We start from the raw sequence: 25,989 nt of genomic DNA on the forward strand, positions 1-25,989 counted from the left end.
AACAAACCACCCCTTTGGAGCGTATAGAACAAGTAATAACTTACAGATATTAGATATATTCGAGAGGATGGATGGAAGGTGGTGGGGTCGTGTGTCGCGTCTAAGCTCAATGTCAAGTCGATAAAAATAAAAACAAATGACGCAGTGTGGCAAAAAAGGGGGTATAGACATCCATATAATCCAGGTGAATGTCGACAGAAAGAAAGTTTATGAAGGAAAATTGCTTAGCGAAGTGATTTAAAATTCTTTGGGAGGAGAACAGACCGCCAGTTTGTCATATTTTAGAACTAAGCAAGCGGACAGGTGTTCTATTGAGCGAACATGATTGCTTTTTAGGTATTTCAAGTGGAAATTTCATAGATATTGTATCTTAAACCTTAAGAGTGGCTCTTAGAGACTCTCTAGCTGGTATAGTGATGCTCTACTGTATCTGGCTTTGTTTATTCATCCCCTCCACTAACTGGGTTTCGTTTTTCCTTCTTTATTATTATTATTTTCTTTTCTCTTTGGCTTTTTTTTGTTTTTTGTGCCATTGCATGACCTAACCAACTAAGCCAACAAACTGACCTAAGCACCCTCCGTAATTTCAACCTGAAACCGTATACGTACTGGCGGACAGACGGACAAGTGGCGGACAGACGGACAGGCGGACAGAGTGGTGGAGACTCATGCAATAATTGTGTTGTTGTTTTAACAGGGCTTGCCTTTGGTCTATTGCGCATTGTCTGCTTCTGACCACTGTTTAATGGAGTACACTGAGCGAAAAAGTTGATATTTCTTTTACGAGAGACATTTCAGTGGAAATAAATACTGCCATTTGACTTTCAGTGCATAGTTAATATTGCAATTGTGTGGTGTAGAGGGCGCTGTTTATTTACCGTTGTTCTTCGGGCTTCTGCTGCCTCCTGGCTTTCTTGTTGGCTCTCGGATTCCATTTCATTTCAATTCATTTGGCCAAAGGACACTCCTCTAATTTGCGGTAGTGTGTCGCTTTGCTTGCTTTTTCTTCTTCTATATAGCTATTGAGGAATCCTGCCATTATCCTTTTTCGATGTTATTTAGTTGGTAAACAGTATTAGCTTCAAATACAATCCAATTTGCATCAATTTTCTTTAATTATTAGCAGTTTTTGGGGAGAAAAGCATGCTTTTTTCCACTTCAAGAGCTGTTTTTTTCCGTTTGCTTTAGTTTTATTTATATGATTATTTATTTGTGGGTTAATTTCGGTGTCTGACTTTTATATTTAGCCGCTGATCCTCCAGCTGGCCTTTTGTTTCAGCTTGTGTTTGATTTAACGCCCGCCTCCGGCCAGGCACTCTCCACTCTGCCTGATAAATTGTGAATTATGGCCCGAAACAATAGCAACAATGCCATATATGCACATTGAGAAATAAAAATTCCTCCCTCTTTATTATTGTTTTAATCATTTTATTTTGTTGTTTTTTCTTTTTGGGTTCTCTACTCTGATAAAAAGCCATTTTAAAGTTCCCTGATAAGGAGCTCTCTGATAAGCTTATATGGCCTGAAGAGGAAGAGAGAGTCGGAGCTACTGCCGAAAACTTATCAGTTGCACCCTCTCCCTCTCTCTCTGTCTCTCTTTCCCAAAAAGGGGGAGGAAGAAAATGCAGCTGTTTCATTCCCAAGAGTTCCACAGCACAACAACACCACAAAGCGTCGACGCACTCTTCTCAAGAAGGCGCACTTGCCTTCGTTTCATTCCACACGTTCCACCGCAAGCTTTGCGGAGAAGAGCGGGTGCGCGCGTGTGTCTGTGTGCATGTGTGTGCGTGCGTCAGCGATAATTATTTGGAATTGCCTCTGACGTCTCTGCTTCTCTCCCGTTTCCCAACGTTTCAGTGTTTCTCTCGTTGTGCCGTGCCATGCCATGCCAGTTTCGGTTTCGTTTCCCAGTTTGTCGGCGGCTTCTCAGTTCATTCGCGACTTCGAACTCGAACCCAAGCGAACACTCGCGCGAACACTTCAAAGGCGGCCGCCGCACATGTTGCACGGCTAAAAAGAAACGACGATATCAAAGAGCCTAAGAAGAAAGAGCCAGAAAAGCGCAGTAGCAGCAGCAGCAGAAGTAGCAACAAAAATAGCCAAAAGCACGCAACACGAAAATATTTTCCATTTCTTTTATTTTGTTTTTTTTTTCTCGAGATTTTCAAAAAAAATTCACAAATCGCCAGGAAAAACTCTCTCTTTTGTCTCTTGTTTTTTGTTTTTTTTTTTTCTGCGTGTGTGTGAGTAACAGTGTGTGAGTGTAGGTTTAAAATTAAATTAATTTTGGTTGCTTTTTTTTTTGTTTTTTTAAATATAATAATGAATATCTAAAATTAGCAACAAAAAGTGTGTGTTTAAAAAAAAACAAAAACAACAATGATTTTGATTTGAATGCTAAACAAAAAAAAGAAGAAAAAAAAGAGAATTGGAATGAAAATTAAAAAAGAAAAACCGGTATATAATTAATGTTTTTATTTTTTATGAGCAGGCAATGTGACTGAAAAGTTAAATTCCAAAAAAAAAGAAAGAAAAGTGAAGTGAAGGAAGAAAAAATAATATATTTAAAAAAAAAAAAAACAATTTTTGTGCCTTTGAGACACTCTTAAAAAAAAAAACAATTTCCCTAAAGGCAAATAATTAAAAACAAAAAAATACTCTTAAAAAATTGAATCCAAAACCTGATGGCAACAACAACAACACAATCGGCAGCTGTTGCTGCTCCTCCGGCACTCAGTATCCTGCCCACCAGCCGCACCACCCATCGCTCCCACTCCCACTCCTCCGAGTCTCAGTCCTCGAGCAGCAGGAGCAGCACATCATCGAGTACCACTACCACTAACAAAAACAATAACAATACAACAAATACCGTTATTAGCCAACCGATCAAGATACCGTTAAGCGAAAGATTCTCATCACAGACATCAACGGGATCAGCGGATAGCGGAGTAATTGTTTCCAGTGCATCGCAGCAGCAGTTGCAGCAACTGCAGCTCCCGCCCCCGCGCAGCAGCAGCGGCTCACTGAGTCTGCCGCAGGCGCCACCTGGCGGCAAGTGGCGTCAGAAGCAGCTCCTCCTCAGCCAGGACAGTGGCATCGAGAATGGAGTGGCCACCAGCAAGTCCGGTCAGGCCAATACCTCGGGAGGATCCTCGAAGGCGGAGAAGGGCGGCGGCTGCAGCAGCGAGAGTTTAGAGAGCGGCGGAGCAGTTGCGGAGAATCCTCCCAGGATTCGTGCTGCCTCAGCTCTGGAGCTCTCCACATCCGCCTCTGCATCCAGTTCCACTTCCAGTGGCACCAACATCCTGCGCAGTCGAATCAAGTACAAGAGCACCAACAGCACTGGGACCCAGGGATTCGATGTCGAGGATCGCATCGATGAGGTAGATATCTGTGATGATGATGAGGATGACGTGGTGGATGTGGATGTGGATGACGAGGAGGACGATGGCGTCAATGTGGACGATGTGGAGGAGGCGGACAATCAGTCCGACAGCCAGTCAGGTATTATCATCAACCTCAAGAGCCAGGAGCAGCAGGAGTCGGAGGATCAGAGCCAGCCGGAGGGAGCTGGAGACAAGTCAGTTGGAGGACTACCCCCGCCGGATCAGGCTGAACTGACGGTGGCCGCTGCTCTGGCCCGGCGGAGAGATGCCAAGTCGCTGGCCACCGACGGACACATCTACTTCCCGCTGCTGAAGATCAGCGAGGATCCGCACATCGATGCCAAGCTGATCAACCGGAAGGACGGCCTCCAGGACACCATGTACTATCTGGATGAGTTCGGTAGTCCGAAGCTGAGGGAGAAGTTTGCCAGGAAGCAGAAACAGCTGCTGGCGAAGCAACAGAAGCAGCTCCTCAAGCGGGAGAGGAGGAGCGAGGAGCAGCGCAAGAAGCGCAACACCACGGTGGCCTCCAATCTGGCCGCCAGTGGTGGCGTGGACACCAAAGATGAACACCAATCCCCCCACTGTGATAGCTCCATTGCGAGGAGCAAGCATAACTCAGTACCGCCCATCCGGATTCAGGAGGATCCTCTGGTAGTGGATGCTGATCTGGCCGAGGACGAGGATGAGATGGCCGATGGTCGTGTGAAGATGCGTCGCCACAGCCACGACAATCACTACGACAGCCAGCAGAGCAGCCGGAGAACCATAGCTCAAGTTAACACCACCACCACCCGCCCAGCAAATCCCGACCAGGATCAGGATCCGGATCAGGATCAGGACATAGAACAGGGAGCTGAGCCGGCTCTCCTGGAGGACAGCGAGTCACCCGATCACTCCAAGACCAGCCAGAACAAGCTGGCCCGCACCCAGTCCTGCGTCAGTTGGACCAAAGTGGTGCAGAAGTTCAAGAACATTTTAGGTAAACCCCTGAACCAGATTACCCCCTTAAAGTTCATCCAAAAATCAAGTTTAAGTCTAAAATTATTTTAAAATAATTGTAATTAAAGGCTTTTTTTGTTTTGTGATTCATTTGAGTGTAAGAACCCCTTAAGTGGTAGTACCAGGTGGCCTATAAGGGTTCTAGTCTTATAATAGATCTATTAAATAATTTATAGACCCAGTACTAGTACTAGACCTTCAATAACTCTAATACTAATGACTAATATTTCGATATATTTAAGTGTAAGAACCCCTTAACTAGAAGTACCAGGTGGCCTATTAGGGTTCTAGTGTTATAATAGATCTAATTTATAATTTATAAACCCACTACTAGACTTAGACCTTCAATAACTCTCACACAACTCGAATAATTCTAATATTTGTCTTTCCTCTTCTCTTCTAGGTAAGTGTTAATGGAAAAAATTCCCCAAAAAATCCATCCATCCCTATATAGAGGTAGAGGGTCTATCGGGTACACACACACACACATCCGTACTTCTGTAGATAAGTATTATTTTCAATAAGACGATGGAAATTTTTCACAGCCCATTGATAAAGTTGAGAAATATTTCGCTGATCTCTAGAGACTTATATTTTCTATAGAGAAAGAGTGATCATATATGGTATATATGATACATGGGGGGAACTGAAGAAAAGGTCATTGATCGCTTGGAAATACCATTTTTCCTGTTAGCTTTCTCAGTCTTTTGTCTCTGCGATTAAAAACAAAAGACAAAAGAAAATGCATTCCAGAGCGGAAATGTTCAGGGATATATCCAGATATCCATATATACTCCATATAGCAAGTCTGATATTATTTTTCTCCCATTTTTTATTGTTTTTCGTCACTTAATGGCCTTATAATAATAAAGTGCCACTCTTGTCAGATAACAGAAAGCGGAATTTTCTCGTCCATAAAGTCTATATACTCTTCTTATATATAGTATAGTATATTATAGTACATAGTATATAGTATGTACATAAATCCCTGTCTCTGATAAGGAAGAAAGTCACCCATGGGGGGCAGAATCAGAGGATGGGCTCGTGATTCAATTACATTTTATGACTTGGGGATTTTTAAATGTTTTGTTTCTAGAAAATAATACTCAGATAGAGCAGTGACTTGTGGATTAAGAAAGAGGAGTAAGATTAAGGGGCGTATGTTTGTCCTTTAAAGCCAGAACTAGTTGGGAATTGTAAGCTAAATATGTATAAGGATAAATATTAGATGTAAGATCTTCTCCCTTAAACCCAGTACTAAGAAACAGTCCTACTAGTTAGGGGGAGTAGTTTTATCCTTTAAAGCCAGAACTAGTTGGGAATTCTAAGCTAAAAATGAGATATAAGATACAAGATCATGGTTCTATGGATGTTACTTGATACTTGTGGATCAAGAAATAGGCCTTAAAGTTCAAGGATATATGTTTCTTCAAACTTTAAAGCCAAAACTAGTTGAGAATTATAAGCTAAAAATGAGATATATTAGATTTTAGATCACGGTTGGCTTTAAAATGTTCCATGTTAGTAATACACTTCTCTATTAAACCCAGTACTAGTACCAGTACTAAGATATAGCCTAAGAATAAGAGGATATATGTTTCTGCAAACTTTAAAGGCAGAACTGGTTAGGAATTATAAGCTAAAGATGAAAAAAGACACTTGTTAGATATTAAATCAAGCTTGGCTTTAAAATCTTCCATGTTAGTAATACTCTTCTCTATGAAAACCAGTAGTACTTGATAAGAAATGTTACTTGATACTCTATTTTTTTTTTTTTTGGATTAAGTAACTCCCACCTACATGACACCTAGTAGTCTATAGTAGTTTCTCGTTATTCAAGAACTGGAAAATGATTTATTTTTAGAAGAGTTGTCAACAAGCTGGTTACAGCCTCTGGCTCTCTAGGGGGTTATGTCACTTAGAATCTTGGTATTAAAGAACTAACATAACTGTGTGAAATATAACAATACCGTTATAATACTCTATATAGCTATATATATTTTTTTTTTCACTTTGAGATTTAGAAGCCAGCTAGTTCCCATCCGGCCGAGTCATATATAAAGTGATTTGCGACTTTGCCAGATGCTGACTGATAAGGCTTAGTCAGTGATAAGGGATACACTGAGAGAAATTGAACTTGAAAAGTGATTTTAACTCAAAATATTCTTAAATAATGAGGTAGAAGATTTTAAAAAGTGACATATATATATTTTTTATGTAAGTTTTAATATTTTTTAATAAAATTTTTAAAGTTTATATATATGTATATTTTTTCTGTGTATTATGGAAAGCTAATGCCGCCTGCATGATCAGAGATCAAGAAGCACGCGGCTCTCCATGCCATTATACTATAAGCTCTACTATATACATATATACCCGATGGTGGGATCGAACCCGGGGTCTCGAGAGGACTCCGGATGGAGAGACAGAGACAGAGACAGAGAGAGAAAGAGAGAGGACCAGAGATTACCTTTTTGTTTTTGTTTTTGTTTTGGCGCTTCGAGAATCACGCGCTCGTCTCATAAAACGAATGACAGAGCAAAAAAACAAAAGTTTTTTCCAAAAATATCATCCATATATATATATATATATATGTATTTTTTTTTTTTGTATATATGCTCAAGTGTATATAATTATATATATTTGGGATTTAAAACGTATTCGCACACATCGTTGGAACTAAATTTGCGACCAAATGGAGGCTTGTCTCTTCACCTTTTTTTTTTGTTATTTTGTTATTTTTTGTTATTTTGTTTTTTAAAAAATTATTTTTGTTTGTGCTGCCTGCCTGCCCCTCCCCCTTTTCCCTGCCCTGCCTTACGCTTTTTGTATTTTATTTTCTTATTTTTTATGTTGTTTTTTATTTAGCTATTGATTTGAATATTCAAAAGGCAAAAAAATATGTTTTTTTTTTTTAATGCCAGAGTTTGCTGGGGGGAGGTTATAAGAAGATAACAGTACTACACAGAAAGAAATTTTTAGACTTTCAAGAGTTTATAAAATATAATTATTTTATTTAAAGTTTATAAAGTATAAGTAAGAAAAAAAAAGTAATATTATTTATATTTTTTTTTATAGTCTAATTAGTTTATTTATTTTTTCTCTGTGTAGCAATTTTTTTTATTCATGGTTGGGTTGACAACAGCAGCTGTTCTGCCCCCCCACTCCCCCCTCTAGCGTTCTATATATTTTTCACAACCTCAGCTGTTGTCTTTATATTTTCATTATTTTTGTATGATTTTTTTTTTTTTAAATTAATTTGTGCCAATGGCAAGTTTAGTTTGTTTTTAGTTATTATTAGAGTGAACTTTATTCGTCTAAGACGCATTAAAGATTATTGATTATAGATTCTCCATAAAGATTAGTTAATTTTAATCTCTCCGCCTGATTAGCTTATTTTTAGTCCGATCGTATGATTAATTTTAAATATTTTCCACTCTACTCTGATTGCAATTGTTTTTCTGCCACCCTCATATGACTTTGTTCAACTGTTTTTAATTTATTTATTTTTATTTATAATTATTTTTGTTATTCGCACTTCTCCTCCATATATAATCCTATATATAATATATAGTCTCCTCCGATTTGTATTTGATCAGCTGCTGCTAAAGCCCACCCCCTCCCTTTTTAAGAGAAACATGAACTAGTTTCTGCTCTCTCTTTGTCTTCTCTCTCTCTTAGAGTTTATCGATTTCTCTTTCGGCTATCAGTTAGTTGGCTTCTTGACAGCGCCCGCCCGAAAGTATGCCACGAAATATTCAGCGCCTGCAAGTTAATTGGCCTGCCACTCTCCTGGCCGGCCTGCCTGCCAAAAATGCCTCAGGTGCACTTTGTGGGGCATCTCGTGATCTCCGCCCGCGTGGTGTCGTCATCTCTCCATCTCTTTCACCCCGCCCCTTTACTGGGTCTAGCTCTCCCCCTCACTCCCCCACTCTATTCTTTTTTTTTTACGATTTCTGATCGACAGTTTGTGCTGCAAGCCAAAAAAAAAAAAAAAAAAATACAAAATAAGATTGAAAAAAAAACTATTAAAAAAATGGCATTGAAAATAGTTTTTTTTTTTTATTTTTATTTCTATGAATTTGATACAATTTAAAGTGGTTTCTATTTATTTATTTATTTGTTGTTGGCTGAAGAGTTACGGAAGAGTTATGTAAGTTTTTTTTAGAAACTTTTGAAATATATATATATTTTTTTTAAGTTTTTAATTAAAATAGTTTAGGTGGTCTTTTGAGATATTTTTTATATTTTAAGATAAAGTACGTACCCCCTTTTTCGAATCTCTTTCAACTCTCTATAAAAGGAGTTTTTCAAAAACTATACTTCGATATTTTGAAAAGTTATGCTTTTTATTCAAGATATTTGTTCAAAAAGCATCCTTTTTATTAACAAATTATTATTATTAATATTATTGTTTATAATTATATACAGTTGCGAAAAAAAAAATAGCACCACTACATCACACTTCGATTGGGCTTTAAAAAAAATAGTAATAATGTTACCAATTTATTCAAATAAAATTTTTTTATGTAGAATGATATTCTTACTAAACAAAAAAAGAGTTATAGTTACTCAAATTCTTGTTTTAATATTTTTTTTTAATATTTTACTAAAAAAGATCGCAAAAGAAACGAAAATAAAAATAGCACCACTTTCCATCTCTAAAGAATTCACAAAGAAATGGACACATTTCAGCGACTTAAAGCACGTGTTTTACAAATTTGTCTTCAATTTAATTATTTCAATTAAAAAAAAAAATTCAAATGGGTCGTGAAAAACACTGCACGGATGAAAAGCGTGACCTGATCAAAAAGTTGATCAAGGATGGAAAATCCTTTCGAGAAGTGGGTCGACTTGTTGGATGTTCAAATAAAATGATAAGGAACGCCATAACCTATAAGAAAAACCAATAAACACGCGGTAGGAAGCCTTCTATGACCCCTCTAGAGGTCAAAAGGTTGGTTCGCCATAGCAAAAGGGAACCTTTCAAGCCTGCTACAGATCTAAAAAAGGACCTGAATATTGCTGCAACGGATCAAACAGTGCGCACATATCTCAGGCAACATAATCTGAAAGCCTGCAGCCCAAGAAAAGTCCCACTTTTAAATGCCAGGCATATTGCTAACCGTATTAAGTTTGCTAAGGAGCATAAAAATTGGACCCCCCAGCAATGGAGGAATATTTTATGGTCCGATGAGAGCAAGGTGGTCATGTATGGTGGTAAAGGATCCCGATCGTATGTCAGACGTCCGAAGAATTCAGAATACAAGCCCCAGTACACCACAAAGACTATAAAGCATGGAGGATGCAGCGTCATGGTATGGGCGTGCTTTTCATATAATGGAGTAGGTCCTATACACTGGATAAAATCTATAATGGATCTACACGTCTATGTGGATATTTTGCAATCTGTAATGTTACCCTTCGCAGAAGATGATATGCCTCTTATTTGGGTCTTCCAGCAGGATAATGACCCAAAACACACAAGCAAAAAGGCAAAGGAGTGGTTCCTCAACAATGCTGTACAAGTTTTGGAGTGGCCTGCGCAGTCGCCGGATCTAAATCCAATTGAAAATCTGTGGTCCGACGTTAAGAAGGCAGTTGCTGATAGCAAACCAACGACTATCGATTGCCTTTGGGGTGTTATTAAGGAGTCCTGGACTAATATACCCAAAAAACGCTGCCAGGACTTAGTAGATTCAATGCCAAGACGTTGTGCAGCTGTTTTAGCCAACAAAGGATGCGCTACCAAATACTAATCAACGCATATAGATATATTTTTAATATATCAATATTGTTTACTAATGAATCTCTAACGAATTAGTCATTATTAGCATTTAAAATCCATTTTTGAAAAGTGGTGCTATTATTTTTTTCGTTTAATTTTATAGACTTTAATAAATTTTGTTAAATAACTTAAGAACATCTAAAAAACTTATGTTTTTTCGTTAATTTCTATTATCTTGAGGGTCTTCGATTTTGAAAAAAGTATAAATCGATTTCCTAAAGTTAAAAATATGATTATGATGGCAATTGAAAAATTTTGTCTGGTGGTGGTGCTATTTTTTTTTTCACAGCTGTATAATATATCTCTTTAAATTTTAATTAAAAACCCTTTAAAAAAAATCCTTCTGAAACCCTTTCTTTTAAACTTTCTCCCAAAATAACCTGTGAGTTTCTTTAAAATCTTAATCTCAGTATTGATTTTCTTTTGAATTTCATGTCTAAAATAGTAGTTTTTCTTTCAAATCTTATGCAAATTTTTATCGAAAAGGGTTTTGTTTTTTGTGGGCGTGGGAGTGGGAGTCTGGGGCGTGGTCTTGTTTAATTTTAGCCCCCCAGGACTTTGTTAATTTGCTTTTGACACGAGTCCTGTGGGTGAAATAGAGCGATGACTCGCTGTCTATTGGAGGTACAGCAGGGGGGTGGTGCTAGTAAGTGGTGCTAGTGGTTGGTTCTAGGGGTGGTTCTAGGGTGGTGCCTGTCTGATAGTTTTTGGCTCACTTTTTATTGCTCTAACCGTCTGCGGTTTCTACTCCTCCTTCTTAATTTTTTGCTGCGTCATTCCATTTTGCATGTCAGCCACCACCCACCACCCACCACTCACCACCCAACCCTTGAACCACCCACCACCCAACCACCCACCGCTAAGTGGTGCCAACTGCTTGTATATCGATTAGTTTCCGTCCGACTTTGGCGGCCAAACAAATTGCTTTCCCATTTCGGACAGCTCCAACTTGCCCCTCCCTTCCACCTTCCACCACCCACCTCCCACCTCCCATCACGCTCTTTCTTCTCTAGAAGACTGAAGAATTGTATTTTAGAACTAACTTGTAATAGTTTTTGGTTCAAGAATTATGATTCCAATGTCAATGCCTTAAAATATAGTGCTTTTAATTGATTCATTAAAATAAAATAAATATAATTGCGCCTTCTGGCTACAGTCTGCAGTCTTCAGTCTACAGTCTACAGTCTACAGTCTTCTGGCTGCGTATATCCTTTGATTCTTGGATCTCTTCTTCATTGAACTGTCAGTTGTCTGTCCGTCTGTCTTCTGTATGGCGTTTGAAAAGGGGGCGTGGCTGTCGCATGCTTCACCACGCCCGACTGCAGCCGCTGTCTTCAGTCTTCAGTCTTCTGGCCCCCGAATTCTTCGGCTGGCCTCGTCTTATCGTTTTTGGCCCGCTCTTTCGATCGACAATTTTCCTCCAATTAAAAATTAAAAATAAAATTGCAAAAAAAATTTCATTTATTAAATAATAGTTTTTATTTTAATATTTTAAATCATTAATTTGTGAGGATAAAAAAATGAAAAAAGAAAAATAGGATCTAGGATCCGTATCTGTTAGATACTTTCTTGCTCGCAGTCTCTGTGTGGATCTTATGTGGCTCCCATGTGGATCGTGTGCTTCGAGAAGACTCGTGTCTGATTCTTCGGGGAATTGGCTTGGTGGATTCTTCAAAATTTGGCCAATTGTGCAACGGAAGCTCGAGCGATCGGTTCGCCAGGCGGAGAGCTCCTCTATTTTTTACTCTCTTCTTGTTTTTTTAATTAAAAAAAAAAAAAAAAAAAAAAAAACTAGAAACTACAATTTAAAAAAAAAAATACAAAAAGTCTAAAATAGTCTCTAAACGTTGAGAAAACTCGTGCTATTTTTTATTCGCGCTGTTCTGTGATATTTTATTTTTTATTTTTATTTTTTTCCGAGTGTCTTTTTTTTTTCGATTTTTTTTTTGTTTTTTTTTTTGTTTTTATTTTCTTTTTTTTGGCTATTTGAAGATCGATCGATCGATTGATCTGAACGAGACGTCAAGTGCCCGAAAATAAAACTAGGCCAAAGCCTGCAAGGCACCACCCAACCACCCAACCACCCAACCACCCCACCACCCCAACCAGATAGCCACCCCCAGAGAGGACCTAGCCTGGGGACAAGTCAAGGTGGATAAGTCACAGGTGGTGCCCCGTGGTGGGGTGCGGAAGGTGGTGAGGGTGGTGAGGAAAAAGAAGAGACCCGGCGCCTCCATAAACGATGCCAGCGAATCGGACACCACCACCACCACCACAACCACCACAACCACGAATTCCGGAAGGCAGAACTCCATAGATTCCATACCAGGTGGTAGTGGAACAACAAAGCCACCGCTTAAGACCAAGAAGGGGGGAGTGGTGGCGGAGGCGGTGGCACCACCCCCGCCCATACCCCTGGCCCTGCTGGGCAAGAAGAAGAAGGCGGCCAAGCGGCGATCCTCCAGCGAGGAGAGCGAGGATAGCAGCTCGGAGAGCGAATCCCGATCCAGTGACTCGGAAACGGAGAGCAGCGACTCCAACGAGAGTAGCAGTAGTGAGAGTAGCAGTGGTAGCTCCAGTAGTGCCTCCTCCACTGGCTCCTCTCCGGACCAGCGCAGGGCCAATGGGCGGCAGCACCAAAAGGGTCATCACAAGCCACTGTCGGCGGCGGCCAAGGCGGCCCAGTCCACCTGCTCCTCCTCGCTGGCGGCCCTCAAGAAGACAACGAAGCCAGCGGTGGTGGCGGCGGCGGGAAGTCACAGGACCTCCACTAGTGGGAGTGCCGCCAATCTGGCCGCCTCCTCCTCCAGCACCGGCAAGCAGTACAAGGATCCAAGTACTGTCCACCTGCTCCTCCACCTCCAACCTCCTACCTCCCATTCCACCTCCTCCTGTGCTCGTCTTCAGAGTGATCCCATCAGACAGATGCAAGCAGATGCAGTGCCTCTCATGTCTTTCGATTCTGGCGCCCAATGCCAAAATTAATTAGCAAGAATGCCAGAATCTCAAAGAATGAGATCGGAAAAGGGCTGGGAAGGTCTTTTTTTATGTAATCCAAAAAGGTCAGAAGAGGGCCTGGACTGTAGCTGTTTCTGTTTGGATCTTAAGAGTCCTTTCCTCCTTGTCCTCCTCTGTCCCCTTGATCCAGCTATCTATATAGCCTTTGTATCCTTTATATCCTGGCAGGCATGAAGCAACTGATCGGCAAACTGAATGACCTTTGGCCCGAGCACAGTGTTGCTTTATCCATTCCAAAGGAGGTCGACAGGAGCAAAGAGAAACTGGAGGGAGCCTGGGAGACGACAGGTTGTGGGATTATAGCTTATAAGAGGGTGTATACTATTAAGGACTAAGGACTAAACACTTGAGACTTCTTCACAAACTAATTATTAATCTGTAATCCCTCTCGAATCCCTTTTAGGCCGCGATGGTTCCAAAATTACAACAGTTGTTGCAACACCCGGCCAAGGCACCGATCGTGTACAAGAGGTCTCCTACACAGACACAAAGGTCATCGGCAATGGCAGCTTCGGAGTGGTGTTCCAGGCGAAGCTCTGCGACACCGGCGAACTGGTGGCAATCAAAAAAGTTCTACAAGACAGACGATTTAAGGTAAATAATACTTCTTAAGATATATCTCTTAAAAGATATAACTAATCCAGATCCTTTACAGAATCGTGAATTGCAAATTATGCGCAAATTGGAGCATTGTAACATTGTAAAGCTTTTGTACTTTTTCTATTCGAGTGGTGAAAAGGTAAGGACTAGATAAGATACTATCTAGATTCTAGAAGATACTTAGTAACAGGGCGGAGGAGGAGGAGGAGGAGGAGGGATCAACTGATGAAGTTGCCAACAAAACTAATCCTATGACTTTTTCACTTTCATATTGAAACTGATCATAAGATGGCCGAGTTCCCCATCGATTTGGGTATTTTTGCCAGTGTACTAAAGCCTCAGGTATCTCTCAGATTCTTCCAGATTCAGATTCAGTATCAGATTCATAATCAGATGCAGATACAAATATCTATCTTCGATCGATTATCTCTCATTTGAATCCTTAAGCTAAATAAAAAAGTACAGAGAAACAGTACAGACGAGTGCCTGCATGGTATATCCTGTGATCCTGTGATCCTGCGATCATCCTTCGATAGTTTGCTAGAATCTATCCTGAATTGCTGTTAGCATGTTTGAGAATCAATAAGCTCGCAACTTCATCGGTCGATGATACCTACCTACCTGCCCTTCTCACTTACATTTCTTCATTTTGTAATTTCATTTAATTGGTTAAATTTTCTATATTATATAAGCTAATAAAATCCATTATCCTTCTCCCTAACAGCGTGATGAAGTATTTTTGAATTTAGTCCTCGAATATATACCAGAAACCGTATACAAAGTGGCTCGCCAATATGCCAAAACCAAGCAAACGATACCAATCAACTTTATTCGGGTGAGAGTCTCTTAAACATAATTTAACAATTAATATATTTTATTAATAATTTATTAAATTATTTTGTAGCTCTACATGTACCAACTGTTTAGAAGTTTGGCCTACATCCACTCGCTGGGCATCTGCCACCGTGATATCAAGCCGCAGAATCTTCTGCTCGATCCGGAGACCGCCGTACTGAAGCTCTGTGACTTTGGCAGCGCCAAGCAGCTACTCCACGGCGAGCCGAATGTCTCGTACATCTGCTCCCGCTACTACCGCGCCCCAGAGCTCATTTTCGGGGCCATTAATTATACCACAAAAATTGGTATATAACTTATAACTCTATATATTATAAAAACTCTATTAAAAAAACTATATCTTTTTAGATGTGTGGAGTGCCGGTTGCGTTTTGGCCGAGCTACTGCTGGGCCAGCCCATCTTCCCCGGCGATTCGGGTGTCGATCAGCTCGTCGAGGTCATCAAGGTCCTGGGCACACCGACAAGAGAACAGATACGCGAAATGAATCCAAACTATACGGAATTCAAGTTTCCACAAATTAAGAGTCATCCGTGGCAGAAAGTAAGCGACTCCCTTTCATCTACGAGTTGTTCTAGATCCTTGCTCGTTCTTCGTTCTAACTATTTTTCGTCATGAGATGTCATCTTTGGTCACTTATGTATATCTCACCCATGTCCCATGGACTTCTGTTTTGTTTTGTTTTTTTAACCGAAACTGTGTGTACATAAAAACTCGTTGCAGTCACTACTCGAACGCACCCAATTTCCAAACGCCCTAAACCAGAAACAACGATTGCGAGTAAGCCAAGAAAAGAATCGAAAACACCAGAGTCACGAAATTGTTTCAAGAAATTAGAGAACTGCTTCCTAATGCCTTCAAATGCGGTCATAATTAATCAATCATGGCATGAATAGAGCATATTTCATCAAAAGATCTCTATCGATAAGTATAGGGATGTCTGTAATCATCGATATTTATCGATAGTCGTGAAGAAAGTGTATAATATTGAAGAATAGGAGAGACTAAAGCAGAAGTGGAAGTAAATCCTAGCTTATCTCATTTGACAGCTCTTCTATAGTATACGATAGTCTATAGTATACGATCTAAAGTCATCGATATCTATCGATAGTTAAGAAGAAAGTATTAAGAACTTAAGAATAGGAGAGACTTAACTAGAAGCAACTCATATCCTTGCCTTTCTCATGCTCTGCTTTTATTTGTCGGCACTTTCTAGCAGTACAGGATGTGCTTTTTGACAACTATCGATCTATAATCATCGATAACTATCGATGGTCATAAAGAAAGTGTTAAATATTCCAAAATAGGAAGGATTAAAGAAGAACTAACGGAAATCCTTGCTTTCTCATGCTCAGAATCCTTTTGCCAGCACTTTCCAGCAGTACAGGATGTGCTTTTTGACAACTATCGATCTATAATCGATCTAATAACTATCGATAGTCATGAAAAAAGAAGTAAAAACTCAAGGATAGGAAAGACTTTAAAGTAGAATCCTTGCTTATCTCATGCTTAGCTTCCCAGCTGTACAGGATGTTCCTATTGATTATTTTGATTGAAAGATTAATTGATTAATTGATTGATTGATTGATTGGTTTATTAAAGTTGAATTTGATTTTGATTGTTTTGGTTTCTTGCCCCGCCTACTGCTAACGTTTGTTTCCAACTATGGAAGGACTAAGAGTCCTCAAGCCATATAAGAAATGTCCTTGTAAATATGAAAGCTTCCTCTGTGTTCTGTTGTCACTTGTGTCCTGTCCTTTGTCCCGTTGCTCCTTCTCCCCCTAAATCCCCCCCCGGAAGAGACTGCTTACTAATCTATTTGGATGTCCTTTGAACAGGTTTTCCGTATACGCACTCCGACAGAAGCTATCAACTTGGTGTCCCTGCTGCTCGAGTACACGCCCAGCGCCCGGATCACACCCCTCAAGGCCTGTGCACATCCGTTCTTTGACGAGCTCCGCATGGAGGGCAATCACACCTTGCCGAACGGACGCGAGATGCCGCCGCTCTTCAACTTCACAGAGCATGGTGAGTCTTCTTATCCTTTAGACTCTCTCCAGGATCATGCAACTCTAATTTGATTCACAATCTCTCTCCCACACACACAGAACTCTCGATACAGCCCAGCCTAGTGCCACAGTTGTTGCCCAAACATCTGCAGAACGCGGCCGGCGGTGCTGCCGCCAATCGATCATCGGCTGGAGCCTCGGCTGGAGCGGCCAGTGGCTCGACCAGTGTCTCCTCGACGGGCAGCGGCGCCTCCGCGGAAGGATCGGCCCAGCCACAGCAGGCAGCATCGGCCACAGCAGCAGCAGCAGCATCGGCATCTGGGGCAGCAGCCGGCACCGGTTCGGGATCGTCGGGAGCTGGAACAGCAGCTGGGGTGGCATCGGGTGGAGCAGCTGGCACTAGCGGATCGGGATCAGGGGGCAACAACAGCAGCAGCGGCGGCGGTGGCGGTGGTGGCGGCGTTGGAGCGCCGTCTGCCGGTAATGCGCAGCAGTCCGCCGGTTCGGGCGGCGGCGGTGGTGGGGGCGGTGCGGCGGCAGCTGCTGCCACTGGAGCCACTGCATCCGGGGCCATAGCCGCGACCAATGCTGGCGGCGCCAACGTAACAGGTGAGTGAGCGGTTGGCCGGCCATCATCATCACTTCCTCCTCCTTCTCCTCTTTCTCCTTTCTGCTTTTTCATCGAAAGTGTATCGATATATATATCGATATCTATCGACCGTCATATCGATGGGCGTTACTGTCCAATTGTAGTTTTGAAAAGTTTCTAAAAGCCAATAGACCTGTTTCGATATGACTTCCATGTAGATGCTTTTCTTTTTTCCGCTTTTTCTTCTATTATTATTATTGATCCTGCATCCTTGCATCCTTGCATATCCTGCACACATCCTTAGTTGACGTTAATCTCATGCTGAAGCCACCGCGCAAATTGCCGCAGCCGGGGAAGCCCTTCCTGCGAAGCAACCAGCTCCAAAACTGAGGCCCACCACCCCATCCATTGATCATCAATCCAATCCAATCCAATCCAATCCAATCAGTCAATCCAATCCAATCCAATCAATCAATCAATCAAACCACTCAAGCAATATACCACTCAAGAAAGCCTAGTACTAGGGGAGCCGAAAACAAAATCCAAAAAACAAAAAAACAGAAGAAAATAAATCCAAAATGAAAACAAAAATGGCAAAAAATGATAATGTTGATGAGAGAGTGTGCCCAGAGCTATCGATAAAGGGAAGTTAGAAGAGGTGGGAAGTTTCTCTTCCTCTTTCGCCTCCTTCATAACATCCTATATATATCCTATTACAACCTATATATATTATCTCTATATGTATATATAAAAAGTATCTATGAAGCATGATATGATGAGAGATGTATACCAAGCATATAGAATTTAGATAAAAAGTTCGCAGTGCAGTAATAATAATAATAATATCTGAAGAGTATCTCCAAATCGATGAATAATATTTAGGATATGCCACAACAACAACAACAACAACAACAGCAACAGCAAGAAAAAAAAAATAATGGTTATTTTTTCTACAGATTTATGAAGTTAATATAACCATTTAAGCCAGTTATTTCGCTCAATTTCTTTCCGACTGACTGTCAAGTTTAAAATGCAATAAAATCAATATGAAAAATGATTTAGGGATTTTTGTTTGTTTTCTGCTTCAAAGTGAGGTCTGGTCACACACTGCAATTAGCGAGGCTTTCTCAGCGAGTTGGTTGGTCACACTATTTGCTGTCTAATTGGGATGCCAGAGATGCCACGCCCACACATTTCATCACCTTGTTTCCAATTTAATTTAATTTGATTAATTAGTGATGCTAATTATTTTCGATTTTAATTTGATTTTTTTGTTTGTTTTTTTTTTCTTTTTCATTGTTTTTATTTACAGATTCATAGGGGCAATAGTAACATATATATATATATAACTTACAAACACACATATATATATATAATATATACTATATACTATATATATAGTAATAAATATATATAAACACACAACAACAGCAACAAGAGCAACAACAACAAGCATGTAATAATACAACAACAATAACGGAAATCAAGCAACAAAAAGAGAAAGGAAGTGCAGCAAAAGCAACAACAATAGCCGATATTCTATATGAGTATATAGAAGACACACACACACACACACACACACACATCCACACACACCCACATACCCGCAACAACAACAACAACAACAAAATAAGCAAAAGCAGCAACAAAAACAAAGATGCAAAGAAACGGAAGCGCAGCAGCAGCACAGAAAGAGAGAGTTAGTTTTAGAAAAAAAAAATAAAGAAAGAAAGCAAGAAGAAGAAACAGATGATGATTAAATGTTGAGAGAAGAAGAAGAAGAAAGCTAAACGCAAAAGCAAAATTATAACTAAAAACAAAAACAAAAAACAAAAACATTTTACTTAGGTAAAATTAAATTTATTTTAAATCTAAAATAAAACTAATAAGCATATAATAATAAATATAATAATAATAATAATAATAATAATATTAATATTGATAATAAATAATAATGGTAAATAAAAAACAAAAAACAAAAACACATTAATTATAATAGTAAAGCGCTGATTGATTGTCATTTTTTTTAGTTCTATATTATTATTATATATTATTCTCCTGACTTCCTCTCCATCTTCGCCCTCCTCCCCGCCCCCTACGCCCCACTACTCTCTCTAATTTTTTTTTTTATTTGCTATATTTAATTTTCACACAAAAAACACACCAACACACACACCTTAATAATAAAATAAACATAATAATTAATTGTATGTATATTGAACAAGAGTCATTGCATATTTTTTTGTACTTTCTGTTTAGTATGTTTTTAACGTATAAGGTGAGAAGAGGAGAAGCAAAAAAATCTAAAATATAAAATAAAAAAAGATTGTGTAGTAAAAGAAAAAACAAAAAATTTAAGAAATAAAATCACATTTTAATTAATAAAATTCAATAGCCACCAATTATACACACCATATACTTATATGCAAAGAAAAGGAAATAAAATAAAAAAAACAAAAAATTATAAATTAAATTAAATTAAAAACTCATACAGACACGCACTTACACACTCACACAGAGACACTTGCTTGGGCAGAAGCAGAGAAGGAGAAGAACCAGAGGAGACAGAAAGATAAATTAAATTAAATTAAATTAAAACAAAATAGAAAAAAAAAAAAACGAAAATACACGCAAAAAAAAACCCAAAAAATTCAAGCAGACGCAGAAGCCGAAGCCGAACATAATGTTAATGTTATGCTAAATTTAAAAAAAAAAAAACAAAAACAAAAACAAGCAACAAAACAAAAACAAAAAGCAAAAACCTGTTTAAACTATACATATATAATATAAATATATATATATAAATATATATATATATATATAAACCTATAAAAAAAAACAAACCAATTTTTTTTGCAATTATGTATACATACATATTAAATAAATAAATTATTTTTATTTTTATTAAATAATTATTATTATTTTGTAATAAATAAAAGCAAATAATTCAATGATTCAACAACAACAACAACAAAAATTAAGAAAAAACAAGTCAGAGTGCGGAGAAATCTAATTTAAACTTAATAATACTACATGTACGCAAAATATATATATATTTATATATTTTTTTTTCGTTGGTTAAGTCCAGGTAAAAAATATACATTTTATCCTTTTTTTTATTCTTTGCTTAAAAAATATACATGTACAGAGATATATGGAGAGAAATCGAGAGAAACTTATGTATGAGATGTATTATTACTTAGCAAGTAGAAGTCGCGCGACAGTTGTATGTTGATTTAAAAGTGAAATATGAAAGCGGAAGCGGAAACGGAAATGGAAGTTATTTAGTCGCGAAAAGCGGATAACGTATATCGCAACTCGTATATCGATAATTGATTATGTGTATGTAGGAAAAAGAGAAAAGAAACAGTTAGAGAACAGCTAGAACAGGGAAGAAGATGAGTAAAGAGTAAAGAATACAAAGAAGAAGATGAAGATGTGCTGGCATCGGAGAACCAACGGTTTAGTTGCAATATGTAGATAAGGTCCAAGAGTCGGTTCAATCGATAACTATCGATAGTGATCGATAGAGCCGATTAATTACTGTGTAACTGTAGCTGCATTAGTAGTGCATAGTCAGTGTCGCCTTGCCTCGCCCGCCCAACAGTCCTGTCCCTCTTATCCTGTATCCTGTATCCTGTATCCTTCGCCCCTCGCCCCCCTCCCTGGATTCAGAGCTGCTGAATATTAATGATTTTTTTTTTTTTATGGTTGTCGTCGGTTAATGGTTAGAAATGCAAGCAGAACTGTATAAAAATAAAAAAAAATATACAAAAAAGCAAACAAAAAAAAAATATTAAGAAATGATTAAAACAAAAAAAACAACTTATATTTATTTCTATAGTTTATTATAATCCAAGCTAAACTAATTATTATGCTAATTATAAAAGATTAATGGATACACACGCAGAATAAAATACATTTTCCTAGTAATTTAGGCACACACACACACACACACACACAAACACAAAAACATTGACAAAAAAACAATGAATAAAAATAAAAAATATAAAAAACCAGAAAAAAGAACAAAAAATTCAACAACATTTTATCTAATTTTTAAATTTTTTGCTAATTACTTTTGGAAAATAAGCGAGAACGATGAAGAGAAAGCAAAGGGAATACTAAGAAGAACACACACATACAGACCAGAGACACACACACACACCCACACACACACACATACATACGCATACTCTGACAATTGTATATGTAATGCTGTAATAATCATGATAATATATAGAATCGTTGATGATAATGAGCCAAGAAGCCGTAATATAATAATTGCTAATAATTAAATGAATGAATGAATACAACAACAAAAATCCAACAAATAAAAAGAAACAAATACAATATTTAAACAAAAAGTAAAAGAAAAAAAAAACAAAACCGTTTTGTTGCCTTTCCTTTTTAAACTTTCGATCATTTTTCGTTCATTTTTCCGTTCAGATTCTCGCTCTCTTTAGAGCTTTTGGTGGGCGGGGCATCGTCATCATCATCACCATCACCATCCACTCTCTCTCTCTCTCTCTCAGCATCCGTCATGGAGGATATGCCACCTCTTCTACTTCTTCTTCGTTACTGTAACTGTAAATGTATCTCTAACCGTAAATGTATCTGTGTGTGCATGCTAGAAGAGTTCCCATTCGAATCCTTGCTCTTGGACTTGTATTTTCTGCATTTTTTTAGACTAGAGTGGACTTCTAAAAAATAGTTCAGTACCACGTTGCGTATGAGTAATATACATATGTTCGACTTGGGCCCACAGGTCGTATGAGTGATATTTTTTCTTGCCTTTAATGGAGTTTGGAGGTCCACTCTTGAGTTACTTTTATTTCAAATCGGTTTCTAAGGATTCTATTATTGATGGAAATTTGATGGAAAAAATCGAAATTTGTTTAAAAAAACATTCGCAGGTTCGCAATCGAACAGCGCCCTCAACAATAGCACTGGCAATGGCAATGGCAATGGCAGCGGAAACGGAAACGGAAATGGCGGCGGCAGCACCGGAAGCGGAAATGGCGAGGCGGCAGACGAGTCAGCAGGTGCAGCAGCAGAGACGCCAGCAGCAGCAGCAGAAAACGAGGCAGCAGCGTCGGGTTAGCGCGATTGGAAGGATAATAGCGCTCTGTTAATCTAATCTTATTCACAGGATATTCGTCACATGAATCCCATTCAAAAAAACAAAGAAACTCTTAAAAAAATTAATGAAAAAAATCCATAAAAAAGGGTTGATTACACTCGAAACTAAAAAAAAAAGAAGAAAAATTAACACAATTCTCTATCACTCGCACACTCACACACTTACTAATGCCTACAACAACACCAACACACCAACACACCAACACACACACACACACACACATGTATGTATGTATATCCTTGCTAAGTGCATTGGGCGCAGGAAAAAAATATTTAGCATAAAACTTGAAATAAAATAAAAAATAAATCCAAAAAACCACAAAAAAAAAATCAACTTTAAAACTTTGCATAAATAATAATTAAAATAATACATATGTATTATTAAAAAAAAAATAAAATCTCAGACAAAAAAAAGAAATGTTGAAAAATATTGGAAATCGAAAGTCCTTCCCTCCCCCCCTCAAAAATAAAATAAAAACCAAAAAATAGCTCGCGAAACGTAATAAATATTAAGAAAAAAATAAATAAATACTTAGTGAAATAAATCAAAATTTTTTGTCCCATTTAACGTTTATATATATAAATATAAATATATATATGCGGTTATACATAAAGTATATGAAAGATCACAAGTTATCAAAGCCATAGATGAAATATTTCGGGGGAAAGTGGATGAAAAAAAAAATCAACCAAAAAAAACCCAAAAACTAGAAGAAAAAAAAAAACCATTTACTAAACTCGCGCAAGTGCATCTATATACATACGATATAGATATTATATAAACATAGTTATATACTGACATATATATATGTAACGGAGATATTAAACCAAACAAAAAAAACCAAAAACAAAAACATTCGTAATCCTAGTAGAGCAAAAACCCAGATTAAAGCAAAGTAATAGTGACATTTTTGGTGGTGGCCTGTTCTTAAGTCAAGTTTAGATTTAGAAAGAAAGGGGAAACGGAAGCGGAAACGGAAACGGAAACGGAAGAAGCGAAAGCGGAAGCTGAAGCAGATCGATTGTCAAATGCAATATACACTATATACATATATACATAATGAAAATCGAAAAGAATTCAAAACGTTCTTAAAGTTAAAAATAAAAATAAAAATAAACAATGAAGTGCAATGGAAATGAATGAGGAAACGCTTTTAGCGCGCGACGCCACCCATAAACTTAAAATAAATAATGAAAAATGTCAAAGGATAATGGATAATGGATAGTGGAAGTGTATCTGGAAGGAATATATAAAACTAATCAACAAAAACCATTTAGCTGCAATTGAAAACTTAAAATAATTTAAAAGAAATCGAGGCATAGGTATTTAAGGCATTATTAGAACAACAGGACTCACCTCTTCGATTGCATTCTGCTCTTAGTCCTTAGTCCTTAGTCCTTAGCCCATGATCCTTGGAGCCCAGTTAAACTGCTTGATACTTGTTTCAAATCCGTAAGCTCTTTAGTCATTTCTCAGCACTACTAAGTAAAAGAAAAAAACAAAAAAAATAAAACAAAAATGTACGGAAAAGCAAGCCTAATTGTATGTATTTCCATAGAAACTCCTTGCAAAGCATATATATTAAATGTAACTATATTTTTTTTTTTTAACTAACTATAAACGTTGAGTTTTTCGCCATTAAAAATAAATAAATAAAATTAAATTTAAAAAAATACACACACATACACACTCACACTAATACTCACGCACATACGATTTATAATTTCCAAAAAAACAAAAAAAAAATGATCTAAAAAACTGTATAATCCAAGCAAAGTACAGTTTATTTTCCACACCACAACACAAAAACACACTGAAAGAAATTATTGAAATGCTAAATCAATATATATATATAAACACACACATATATATGCATAGAAAAAGGAAAAAACCAACATACTTATATGGAGAACAATTTCAGCGTTTCGCTTAAAATATGAGGCAAAAAAATAAACGTAAAAAATTAAAATAAAACAAAACTTAAACTTAAACTTAATTAATAACAAATAAAAGACAGTAAAGAAAAGCAAAAACAAAAATAAAATAAAGAGAAACCTAAAACTAAAACCGAAATTGACAAAAAAAATGGAAATGATAATGAAACTTGAACAACTCAAGAGGCAAATGCGTAAAGAAAACATTAATTTAAAAACAATAAAAATTACAAACAAAAATATACATTTCAAGTGTTTTTCATTCTTTAAAGCCCTGGGATTTTCAGAGTCTCAGGAAAATCGGAAATCAGGAAAAATTGGAAGCTTCTGATAACCATAACTCGGCTAATATTTGGCGCATCCTGGAGTGTTATACCTTCCCGATCTTAGAACTCCGAGTACTAACGTTCTGTATCAAAATCTGGCAAGAAAATTTTGGACCCATTTTTTGTAAATTTTCCAAAAATTTTGTTCCGAGAAGATTTTAGAACTTTTAATGCAGATCGATGGGGATTGGTTTTCTGATTCTTAAATGGTATTCTGTTTTCAGATCGGATGGAAAATAGTTAAAATATTTGCTAAAAAGTGGCTCAAAAATTTTGAGCAAAAAATATATTTAAAAAAAAGTTGATCCAATTTTTTTTGATTTTTGAAAGGAAAAAGGTGTATAACTCGGCTAATATGGGTCAGATCTTAAAATGGTCTACCTTCCTGGTCTTAGAACTTTGAGTAGCATCATTTTTCATCAAAATCTGGAAATTAAATTTTTTTCCCATTTTTTGTAATTTTTCCAAGGGTCCAAGGGTTTTTCCATCATGATTTTTGACAAAAAATTGGGCCAATTTTTTTGTATGATACTTAAATTATTTTGATGAAGATCGAAGCGGATTGGAACCCTGATTCTTAAATGGTATTCCGGTTTTGAATGGGTTTTGAAATACTTAAAATATCCACTAAAAAGTGCATTGAAAATTCGTGTTCTCAATATTTTGATTTTTTGAAAGGGAAAACGCCATTCGGCCGCCACGGCTCAACTTTCGAAGCGCATATCTTAGCCATTTCCCTAAGGATTTTGGAAAGGGATGTCATTTCGCAATCAGGACTCCGATATCCTTCGAACTGCATCCCAAGATTGTGAAAATCGGGCAAAAAACTTCGACCCGATTTTCGCGATTTTGGCAAGGGGTACCATCAGAATTTTTTGCAAAAATCGGCGAAAATTTTATTGTCGGATTTTGAAAAACTTATGATGCAGATCGAAGGATAATAATCTCCTGGTTACGAAATGACATCCCTTTCCAAAATCCGTTGAGTAATAGCCGATATATGAGCTTGGAAAGAAGCGCCTTGGCGGCCGCAAATTTCTTAAAATTCGTATGGGACAAAATCTGAAGTACTAGGCCAACAGAAAGCAGCAGAAGGTGGACGAAATCAAGCAGTGCAAGCAGTGCAGTGACGTCAGAGCAATAATTATTTTCTGGTCATAAGGGGGAAGCGGGACAAACAGATCTGATATTGATAACGGCCTAGCCTTGCCTCCCTTTCCACCTAATGCAATGGAGATCCGACTTAAGCTTCATGGGGGGGAATGGGACAATGCACTAAGAGGGAGACAGGTAGACAAATTAGGCTCTCTTGGGGATGGCAGTACTGAGTGTCTTGGAGC

The 25,989-nt window shown here is 37.9% G+C and overlaps 1 protein-coding gene across 11 annotated transcripts in view; it reads left to right on the forward strand.

Moving 5' to 3' along the window:
- The window catches only part of LOC6504901 (protein kinase shaggy), a 49,690-nt gene extending 25,123 nt beyond the window's left edge, over positions 1–24,567 (forward strand). For 8 of the 11 annotated variants that reach the window (XM_044717208.1, XM_044717204.1, XM_032453434.2 and 5 more), the window contains 8 exons: positions 13,598–13,788; positions 13,850–13,933; positions 14,519–14,629; positions 14,699–14,936; positions 14,998–15,191; positions 16,487–16,676; positions 16,757–17,266; positions 22,163–24,567. In XM_044717208.1, coding sequence (XP_044573143.1) covers positions 13,598–13,788; positions 13,850–13,933; positions 14,519–14,629; positions 14,699–14,936; positions 14,998–15,191; positions 16,487–16,676; positions 16,757–17,266; positions 22,163–22,350 — 1,706 coding nt within the window. In that variant the 3' untranslated portion in view covers positions 22,351–24,567. Of the gene's footprint in view, positions 1–1,901; positions 2,084–2,491; positions 4,369–13,597; positions 13,789–13,849; positions 13,934–14,518; positions 14,630–14,698; positions 14,937–14,997; positions 15,192–16,486; positions 16,677–16,756; positions 17,267–17,550; positions 17,714–18,558; positions 19,866–22,162 lie in introns of those variants that run through there. The other 3 variants (XM_032453433.2, XM_044717203.1, XM_044717202.1) reach the window with 3 other exon arrangements.
- The last annotated feature ends 1,422 nt before the right edge of the window (positions 24,568–25,989 follow it).

Source organism: Drosophila ananassae, chromosome XL (assembly GCF_017639315.1).
Source record: "Drosophila ananassae strain 14024-0371.13 chromosome XL, ASM1763931v2, whole genome shotgun sequence".
Classification (NCBI taxonomy): domain Eukaryota; kingdom Metazoa; phylum Arthropoda; class Insecta; order Diptera; family Drosophilidae; genus Drosophila; species Drosophila ananassae.